The sequence below is a fragment of the Pongo pygmaeus genome, chromosome 9 (assembly GCF_028885625.2).
Source record: "Pongo pygmaeus isolate AG05252 chromosome 9, NHGRI_mPonPyg2-v2.0_pri, whole genome shotgun sequence".
Taxonomy (NCBI): Eukaryota; Metazoa; Chordata; class Mammalia; order Primates; family Hominidae; genus Pongo; species Pongo pygmaeus.
This window is the reverse complement of record NC_072382.2, coordinates 104,351,240-104,362,050: the sequence shown is the minus strand read 5'-3', so window position 1 is coordinate 104,362,050 and position 10,811 is coordinate 104,351,240. Positions and strand designations below refer to the sequence as shown.

General features: G+C 40.7%; 1 protein-coding gene across 1 annotated transcript; it reads left to right on the top strand.

The window, feature by feature from the left end:
- The first annotated feature begins 708 nt into the window (after positions 1 to 708).
- Positions 709 to 9,504, top strand: MMP1 (matrix metallopeptidase 1). The gene is made up of 10 exons (XM_054440817.2): positions 709 to 1,029; positions 1,516 to 1,760; positions 1,854 to 2,002; positions 2,227 to 2,352; positions 3,408 to 3,563; positions 3,724 to 3,841; positions 6,284 to 6,417; positions 7,929 to 8,091; positions 8,618 to 8,721; positions 8,903 to 9,504. Exons 1-10 carry the CDS (start codon positions 925 to 927, stop codon positions 9,010 to 9,012), a joined length of 1,410 nt encoding a protein of 469 aa, XP_054296792.1. The 5' UTR covers positions 709 to 924; the 3' UTR covers positions 9,013 to 9,504.
- The last annotated feature ends 1,307 nt before the right edge of the window (positions 9,505 to 10,811 follow it).

Genomic DNA, 10,811 nt, shown 5'->3' with positions numbered 1-10,811 from the left:
CTAGACTGGAGTACAGTGGCACGATCACAGCTCAATGCAGCCTCAGAGGGCCTCAACCTCCCAGGCCCAAGTGATCCTCCCACCTCAGCCTCTTCAGTGACTAGGACTACAGGTTCATGCCTCCATGCTTGGCTAACTTTAAAAAATGTTTGTTTGCTCGTTTGTTTTTTGTAGAGATGGGGATTCACCATGTTGCCCAGGCTGATCTTGAACTCCTGGGTTCAAGTGATTCCCTTGCCTCGTCCTCCCAAAATTCTGGGATTATAGGCTTGAGCCACCATGCCTGGCTCTGAGTAAAGATTAAGGGAAGCCATGGTGCTATCGCAATAGGGTACCAGGCAGCTTAACAAAGGCAGAAGGGAACCTCAGAGAACCCCGAAGAGCCACCATAAAGTGAGTGCTGGAGGAGCTGAACTTCAGTCAGTACAGGTGCTGAACAGCCAGCCATAAGGTGTGCAGTGTTAGTAATTCCACCCTCTGCCCTGGGAGCAAGGTGTGTGGAGAAACCTGTAGCACTTTATGACCATCAGAATCAAGACTTTTTCAAAAAGACCGTGGAGTACTCTTTGACCTGTGTATATAACAAGAGCCTTTCTCAAATAAGAAAGAAATGAATTGGAGAAAACCACTGTTTACATGGCAGAGTGTGTCTCCTTCACACACCTCTTGTTTGAAGTTAATCATGACATTGCAACACCAAGTGATTCCAAATAATCTGCTAGGAGTCATCATTTCTAATGATTGCCTAGTCTATTCATAGCTAATCAAGAGGATGTTATAAAACATGAGTCAGACAGCCTCCGGCTTTCTGGAAGGGCAAGGACTCTATATATACAGAGGGAGCTTCCTAGCTGGGATATTGGAGCAGCAGGAAGCTGGGAAGCCATCACTTACCTTGCACTGAGGAAGAAGACAAAGGCCAGTATGCACAGCTTTCCTCCACTGCTGCTGCTGCTGTTCTGGGGTGTGGTGTCTCACAGCTTCCCAGCGACTCTAGAAACACAAGAGCAAGATGTGGACTTAGTCCAGGTAAATGCTGCATTGCATGTGACAATAATGCAAATTTTTAGTTTGTATTTTTCCGTAGTAATGTAATAGAGTTTTTTAAGGATAGGTTTCCTACAAAGAGATTTTTTTTTTTTTGCTAGAAACAGCACCCTCCACCCAAAATGTATCTAGCCATGCATAGGCTCTCTTTTTCCAGTTGGAGGTGAGAATGAACTAAAGGAACAGCATCCAAACCTCTCTCCACAAATTGTAGACTTGTAACAGTATGCAAATCTTTCTCTACAAAAATTGCTCTACTATGAAGTTCTTACTTCACAATAACTAATAGTAGGGACATTTCTACTCTGAAATTTCATTTCTCACCAAAAATAAGGATAAAAGCAATTGCGAAATCTAAACACAAGCTTTAAAAGCAGTTCTCTGTTTTGGCTAAAACTTAATGCCATCAATTCTTAGAATAATGAGAAATATTTCCTATGCAGTGTTTCAATAATTTTCTTTTGTCAGAAATACCTGGAAAAATACTACAACCTGAAGAATGATGGGAGGCAAGTTGAAAAGCGGAGAAACAGTGGCCCAGTGGTTGAAAAATTGAAGCAAATGCAGGAATTCTTTGGGCTGAAAGTGACTGGGAAACCAGATGCCGAAACCCTGAAGGTGATGAAGCAGCCCAGATGTGGAGTACCTGATGTGGCTCAGTTTGTCCTCACTGAGGGGAACCCTCGCTGGGAGCAAACACATCTGACCTACAGGTAGTCAGACTGAGGGCCAGAGTGAGAGAGCTATTTCCCATGACAGTAGTAAGAAGTCAAGTCCAATATGTCTCTATTTTGTTTCATTCTAAGGATTGAAAATTACACGCCAGATTTGCCAAGAGCAGATGTGGACCATGCCATTGAGAAAGCCTTTCAACTCTGGAGTAATGTCACACCTCTGACATTCACCAAGGTCTCTGAGGGTCAAGCAGACATCATGATATCTTTTGTCAGGGGAGGTAAGTTCTTCTTATAGCACCTTAACCTCACCTTGCCCCTAAATCTCGTAGCTTTGCAACTGGAATTTCTTGTTTAAGAGGAATGTTGATTTTATGGGCTCAAAAAGGGAAACTGCATCACATTTGATGGATGTCTATTGGCCTCTTAACAAAGCTAATGCTTGCCCTTCTGGCTTAGCTTACATAAGAACCACAAGGAATCTTTGCTGAATTGTTTCTTTCAGATCATCGGGACAATTCTCCCTTTGATGGACCTGGAGGAAATCTTGCTCATGCTTTTCAACCAGGCCCAGGTATTGGAGGGGATGCTCATTTTGATGAAGATGAAAGGTGGACCAACAATTTCAGAGGTAAGCCAATCAAACTTGCCTCTCTCAATTCTCCCACTGCTTCATGTTTCATTGTAATATTGGTTGATTTAGTTGAAAGGATGCATTCGTAGAAGTATGTATTTTTCTATTATCACTCAGAAAATTAGTGATACACTTAGAAAAGTGAAAGAGAGGTCTTTTCTGCTAGCTAACAACATCTTAGCAGTGACAACTAGGCCACTCTAAAATTTTTATTAAGAAAATGTTGAAAACTTTGATGTTTTAATTGTGGGCATCAACATTGAAACTTTTTCATTAGAAGAAAACAGTGAAATTTAACAGTGGTCATAAACTTATGTGGAAATTAAAGAAAAGGAAGGCTTTTTGTGTTTTCCAAAATTTCCAGCAGTCAACATTTATCAGTTTTGTAAATAAGAAAAGTATTAAATATTAGGCTGGGCGCAGTGGCTCATGCCTGTAATCCCAGCACTTTGGGAGGCCGAGGCAGGCAGATCACAAGGTCAGGAGTTCGAGACCAGCCTGACCAATATGGTGAAACCCTGTCTCTTCTAAAAATACAAAAATTAGACAGGCATGGTGGCACACGTCTGTAATCTCAGCTACTCAGGAGGCTGAGGAAGGAGAATCGCTTGAACCCAGGAGGCGGAGGTTGCAGTGAGCCGAGATCATGCCACTGCACTCCAGCCTGGGTGACAGAGCAAGACTCTGTCTCAAGAAAGAAAAAAAGAAAAAGAAAAATATTAAATGTTAATAGAACATTTTGCTTCTCTGTGAAATAATACATGTCATTTAATCATTGATAATATTGATTAATCTGTGGTGTGCTTTCAGTCAGCTGAGTTTGTCTTTTAATTGTATCAGTGTAATCATAGAGTTTAGGTTTCAACATGTCTCTTCGTTATTAATAAATGCATGCCATCTGCCTTCGGAAAAAAGATATACATGCATATATTTCAAAAGTCACTGATAAAATAGTAACATTAGTCCTTGTAGTTGTGAATTATTTATTAGTTAAATGCCTCAAAACTGAATACCTTTCAAATAATTACAAATTGATTTATTGGCCTTTTTAGAGTACAATTTATATCGTGTTGCGGCTCATGAACTCGGCCATTCTCTTGGACTCTCCCATTCTACTGATATCGGGGCTTTGATGTACCCTAGCTACACCTTCAGTGGTGATGTTCAGCTAGCTCAGGATGACATTGATGGTATCCAAGCCATATATGGTGAGTATGGAGAAAAACATTACGGACAAGGGCCTGGTGGTCTTTATACATATTTCAAATAAAACAGCCATTAGCGATATCCTTGAAGAAGCTGTCTTCATTGTTTATGTAGTTTTCTAATACTAGGCAAAACTAACTCCAGGTATTTTATTTTCCTTAGGACCTTCCCAAAATCCTGTCCAGCCCATCGGCCCACAAACCCCAAAAGTGTGTGACAGTAAGCTTACCTTTGATGCAATAACTACGATTCGGGGAGAAGTGATGTTCTTTAAAGACAGGTAAGATGTCAGTTCTTCTTTGTGATCTGCATTTGTAATAATAACAACATTTACCACTATGGTTAACTATTATGCTTCACATGTTACTTATTTCACGCTGATTTACATCTATAATCATATGGTAGCAACCGCATGCATTTATACAACATAATGTACTTGTAACAACTTTGTTTTTCTACATGTATTAGGTCATCTGATTCTCAGAAAATATAGTTGATTTAGAAAATCAGTATGTAGATCTTTTTTTACAGATTAGCAAAGCAAGTCAGAGAGAAGAAAAGAGATCTTTTGGGGGCATAGAGCTCATTGGTAGCAGAGCAGTTATTGGTCTTCTGTCCCCTACTTCAGGTCTCTTTTCATTATGCCACTCTTTATGGTGATAAGTATCATAGGACTTTCTTAGGAGAAAGTGGTCCTTTCCATAGCAACATCTCACTGATGAGGGTTGCATAGCCATCCTTTATTATCTCCCCTGCCATCCTGGAAAAATGGCCTTCCCAAAGCCTATTATCTTGAAGGGTCTCTGTTGCCCCCTGGAGGCCCAGAGAAGAAGAGAAGGGAGGGAGCCAATGCTGGGAAAGTCCCCAAGAACTGATGAAATCCCTCCTGGGACAGATAGGGGCAGCCACAACGTGGTGCTTCCCTCTTCAGAGAAGAATCCTAGAACTCCCTCTGCAGCATGTGGACTCAAAAAGTTGGGGTCATCTCACATGCAAGGAGGAGGCCTGCTCTCTGTACCATAGTGATTCCTAAAGGATCAGGCAAAATAATAGCACACTGTTTTGGTGTGTTATTGCACACTGCATTTGGTGAATGACGCAGTCCACAGAAAGATCAACGCATAGAAATTCAGGGTGGTCTGAAAGGCTCGTTCTCTGCAGCCTCTCAAGTGCTGTGGCACTGTTTTACTACCCTGTAGTCGCATCTCTCCTAGAATTCAGGGCACTGGCTCATAATTCTTTCTGCCTTCTCTTTACTTTTTAAGTGTAAAAGATAAGGCTGAAGGTAAACTATACAGGATGTGGTTCAATAATCACAATGCTGGGACAAGTTAAGAAAACACATGGTTTTAAAGGAAACCTCTCAGTACAGCAGGACACACCTATCAAACCAAATATTACTAGATGGAACAGGACCAATTTGAGGATTTGCCAGAATTGAAAGGACACAGAGATCATTTAAATGTCGCCACATCAAGGAGACATGAAAGGCTAGAGATAGAGATAGTAACTGATTTGCCTAAGGCATCACAACCAGGCAGAGGCAGGACTGGACCTAGAAGTCAGGTTTCTGACAGCCAAGGCCATAGGCTTCCCTGTGGCCTGGAATCTGGAGCTCTTCTGTGTCAGCCCACATGACAGTCTAGGCTGTGCTGTTACCCTAGTCCCTATAAACTCTATAATCCACTTTGTGTAAGTACTACTAACCAAGGGACAACAAAGGGAGTGGCTGCCAGAGCTGAGTTTAAAAATCAACCTTAGCCTCTTACCAGCTGGATGGCCTTAAACACCTCCCTTAGTCTCCCTGACCTCAATTTCTCATCCACAAACACTCTCTTGTAGCGTCCTTGTGATAAGGTCTGATGTAAGGAATGGGCCTGGTGTGTTGTAAGTAATCGCTAAATAGGATATTAGAGTCATGGTCCAGCTGGTAATGTGCACAGCTGATCCCTAATGGCTCACCAAAGCTGACTGTTAAATTTTGAAGAATTTTGCAAGCTAGCTGTGAACCATAGCTATCATTAAAAATTAAATTATGGGCCAGGTGCAGTGGCTCACACTTGTAATCGCAGCACTTTGGGAGGCTGAGGCGGGGGAATCATTTGAGATCAGGAGTTCAAGACCAGCCTGGCCAACATGGTGAAACCCTGTCTCTACTAAAAGTACAAAAATTAGCTGGGCGTGTTGGCCTGCACCTGTAATCCCAGCTACTCAGGAGGCTGAGGCAGGAGAATCCTTGAACCTGGGAGGCAGAGGTTGCAGTGAGCCAAGATTGTACCACTACACTCCAGCCTGGGTGACAGAGTGAGACTCTGTCTCAAAAAAGTAAATAAATAAAAAATAAATAGATAAAACTTAAATTATATGAACAAAATTAAATTACATTAAAATAAAAGGTAATAAAAATAATCAAAATTCATCCGTTTGTCATAATTTTTACTGCATTTTTCTACTTATTTATGCTTTTAAAGTTACTTATGCCTATTTTATTTGTATGCTATACAATGGTGCTCCACTGAGACTCTTGAAATTCATCATAATGAGAGTATTTCAAGCTAGTGAAATCAGCAAATGCTATAAACCAACCCTCCTTTGCAGAGCTGAATGTTATACATTTACCAGCACACCACTAGTGCCAGCAACAAGAAGGAGCTACAGCTGGATGTCTGCCAGAGATTACCAGAAATTAGATGGAAACTTTTCTTGCTTTTTTTCTAATCAGATTCTACATGCGCACAAATCCCTTCTACCCGGAAGTTGAGCTCAATTTCATTTCTGTTTTCTGGCCACAACTGCCAAATGGGCTTGAAGCTGCTTACGAATTTGCCGACAGAGATGAAGTCCGGTTTTTCAAAGGTAATCCTTCTAATTATTTTTCACTGTTTTAATAAATCAATTTTTCATTCCCTTTGGGGCTGAGATACAAGGGTACTAGCTACATTCTCTCCAGGGACTTTTGAAAATCTCAGTCTCACCAACGAAATCAATGAAAGTCCATCAACTTAACTAAACAGTGCGTAGCGCATTTTGGAGTCATTTTAAACAAAGGCAAATAACTGGAGACAGAATGTTGTGGCCTTTTTAATGAATCTAGATTTACAAAAATGTTTTCTGCACAAACTATGTATTTAAAACCCCCTCCATATTCCTGGGAATACTCAAAGTAAAACTCGAGACTTGGGCCAATCCTACAGAGGATGGAACAGAAAGATTTTGTTTGTATAATTTCCTAGACTCTATTTCAATACAAACTACCCTCTTGAGAATGGGAAAGGCTCCAGTAGGCAGCTAAGACAGAGGATGCCACAGCCAGACAGGGGATGCCGCTGCCCTCCTGTAAGAGTGTGGTCCTCAGACCAGCAGCATTGGCATCATCTGACAGTCTGTTACAAATTCGGAATCTCAGGTCCTGCTTCAGATCTTCTTTGATAGAATCTGAATTTTAACAAGTTTCCTGGGCAATTCATATGCAGATCAAATTATGAGAAGTTCTGAATACTGTGAATTGAATGGGAGAAACTTCTTCAATTCTGTCAGAGTGAAACACAATCCAATGATCAGCTCCTGGACTTTGAAGGCACTATGCCACACACCAGTATTTTTGCAAACATGTGTTTAGCATGGTACAATGAGTAAGACATTTGACTCAGCCATACACCCAAGGCAAAGAATTAAATGCAGTTCAGATGGGCCAAATGCTTTGAAACAGGATTTCTAGCCTTTAAATTATGGAATTAAATGGATGTTAGAGACAGAAAGTTTCAAATTCTTTTTTTATGAGGGGTAAATAGTACGTGTGTACAATAAGAGAAATCTTGGCTTTAGTATATGAGACCAGCTTTATGTGATGAGGGGCTTACTGAGTATAAACACGGAATCTGGACACAGCATTAATTCAAGTATTTGGAACTATCTTCTAGTCAAATGCAGTGATTTGAATCCAGGATTGCAAATCCTTACAGGTTGTGAGTCACTACATCACTTCACCCTTTATGATACAAATGGTTTGAACTTCCACAGTCCATGAGCAAACCTGGAGAACCAAAGTTTATATCACCAAGGTGACATAACTAACTCTTTAGTCATTTGAACATCTGACTTTGGAAGGAAGCCCCCAACCCCATAAGCGAGTCATTCTCAAAGCTTGCTGCAGATTAGAAACAACTAAGAAGCTTCCAAAGATAGACACATTTAATTGGTCTGGGATAGGGTCCTGGCATCAGTATTTTCAAAAATCTCCCTAGATGATTCTAATCTGCAGCCAGGGCACTGCACTAGCATGTGAAACTAAGAACTTAGCTGGGAATTCACTTACTGCCTATTGAAGTCTTAGGCAAGTGTTTTCATCACTCTTTCTTGATTGGCAGGGAATAAGTACTGGGCTGTTCAGGGACAGAACGTGCTACATGGATACCCCAAGGACATCTACAGCTCCTTTGGCTTCCCTAGAACTGTGAAGCATATCGATGCTGCTCTTTCTGAGGAAAACACTGGAAAAACCTACTTCTTTGTTGCTAACAAATACTGGAGGTAAGTTTAAGTGCAGAGAATGTTAGGGCCTCAGTTCTTTATACATAAAAAATTCTAGAACAGCCCATTTCAAAGTGAGTCTCAAACTGCCTTGGCCAGCATCCTTTTCTTCAGATGGATGGTGCCAATCTATCATCTATTTAGTCTGTTGACCAATAATCATCACATAATGCCTGCACTGGGAATCCAGAGAATGTAGGGGGATGAATTTTAAAAGGATGTAGAATTGAGGACATTCATCTTAACAGAGCTACTTCGGCCAAAAGTTACTTATCTTCCATAGTATGTTACCTCAATAGGACATAGCGTAGAACCTACTGGAGAATTCAATGTTGGATTTCAGAGGGGCCTTAAAGTCCTTTTAGTTCACCCGACATTCCACCTTACCCCATCCACTCCCCATTTCACAAATGATATGTAAAATGAAATATTCTGGTTAAATTCCTCATTGTGTATTTTCTGTAATGATTTTCAGAGTGCACATGTTTAGCAAAAGGTCTGACACCGTTAACTCTTTTCTGACCAGGTATGATGAATATAAACGATCTATGGATCCAGGTTATCCCAAAATGATAGCACATGACTTTCCTGGAATTGGCCACAAAGTTGATGCAGTTTTCACGAAAGATGGTAAGTGAATATACATGTATTTCCTCCATTTCATTGCCATAGCAATAACATCATTATTGTTAGTTGGAACAGCAAATGCCAAAAATATCTGTGCTCACAGGTGAATTGGTTTCTCAAGAATTCAAGTTCAACCTAGAAACTACTTGTATAATGTAATAAGTCTCTTTTGTTTTGTTTCTAGGATTTTTCTATTTCTTTCATGGAACAAGGCAATACAAATTTGATCCTGAAACGAAGAGAATTTTGACTCTCCAGAAAGCTAATAGCTGGTTCAACTGCAGGAAAAATTGAACATTACTAATTTGAATGGAAAACACATTGTGTGAGTCCAAAGAAGGTGTTTTCCTGAAGAACTGTCTATTTTCTCAGTCATTTTTAAGCCCTAGAATCACTGACACACAGAATGTAATCTTATTTATACCTAATTTTGCATATTTTTTTACTATTTAGAATGTAGCCCTTTTTGTACTGATATAATTTAGTCCCACAAATGGTGGGTACGAAACGTCAAGTTCGTGGCTTATGGATTCATATAGGCCAGAGTTGCAAAGATCTTTTCAGAGTATGCAACTCTGACATTGATCCCAGAAAGCAGCTTCAGTGACAAACATATCCTTTCAAGACAGAAAGAGACAGGAGACATGAGTCTTTGCCAGAGGAAAAGCAGCTCCAGAACACATGTGCAGTCACTGGTGTCACCCAGGATAGGCAAGGGGTAACTCTTCTAACACAAAATAAGTGTTTTATGTTTGGAATAAAGTCAACCTTGTTTCTACTGTTTTATACACTTTCTATGATATTTATTATTGTTACTTTCTGATGACAAAGCCACACTTACAGAGACTGCTTTTCAAATTTGAAATGGGAAGTAGACAATATAAAAAATATTCATGTGGGAAATGAGGATATAAAAAAAACTCAAATATTCTCTATTCACATGGAATTTATACTATATAAACTGGGGTGGGGGAGGGGAATGCATTTCCCTTGCCCCATTTATGAATTCCAAAGGTGGTTTTAGGTAAAATCAGTGACATCATGGTAGAGCGTTCTAGGTGTATGTCATTTTCTCTCTTCTGAACATATGGGAGGGTTCCATTTTCCCACAGTCCAACTCCTTGCAGAGTTGGGTGGTGGACGGTGGGGCATCTGACTACTTCTAGCCAGAGGGTTGAGTGAAGAAGTGACAAATATCATTTTCAGACTGGAACATTTAACTGCTGGTGGAAATTTCTCTAGTAGTCTACTCCTTCTGTCCTGTGGTAGAAGTACATCATGAGAGAGTTGCCACAAGACAGAACAAGCTGAATTGCTGGAGGTAACTGCTCCAAATAGTTACACAAACCTCAGTAGACTTTGCTTAAGCAGGAAATCAAATTTCAGGCTGGCCATGGTGGCTCACACCTATAATACTAGCATTTTGGGTGGCTGAGACAGGAGGATTGCTTGAGACTAGGAGTTCGAGACCAGCCTGGGCAACATAGTAAGGCTCCACCTCTACAAAAAAAAATTTTAAAAATAGCTGAGTATAGTGGTACACACCTGTAGTCCCAGCTACTCAGAGGGCTGAGATGGGAGGATCACTTGAGCCCAGGAGTTGGAGGATGCAGTGAGTCATAATTGCACCACTTTATTAGTCCGTTCTCACATTGCTATAAAGAATTACCGCAGACTGGATAATTTATAAAGAAAAAAGGTTTAATTGGCTCACGGTTTCACCAGCTGTACAGGGAGCATGGCTGGGAAGACCTCAGGAAACTTATAATCATGACAGAAGGTGAAAGAGAAGCCGGCATGTCCTACATGGCTGGAGCAAGAGGAAGACAGAGAGCAGGGGGAAGTGCTACACACTTTTAAACAACCAGATCTTGTGAGAACTCACTCACCATCACAAGAACAGCAAAGGGGAAATCCACTCACATGATTCAGCTACCTCCCACCAGATCCCTCCTCCAATGCTGAGGAATTACAATTCCACACAAGATTTGTGTAGGGACACAGAGCCAAACCATATCACCACTGCACTCCAGCCTGGGCTACAGAATGAGATTCTTGTCTCTAAACATATATACAACTTTTATTTCCTAAGC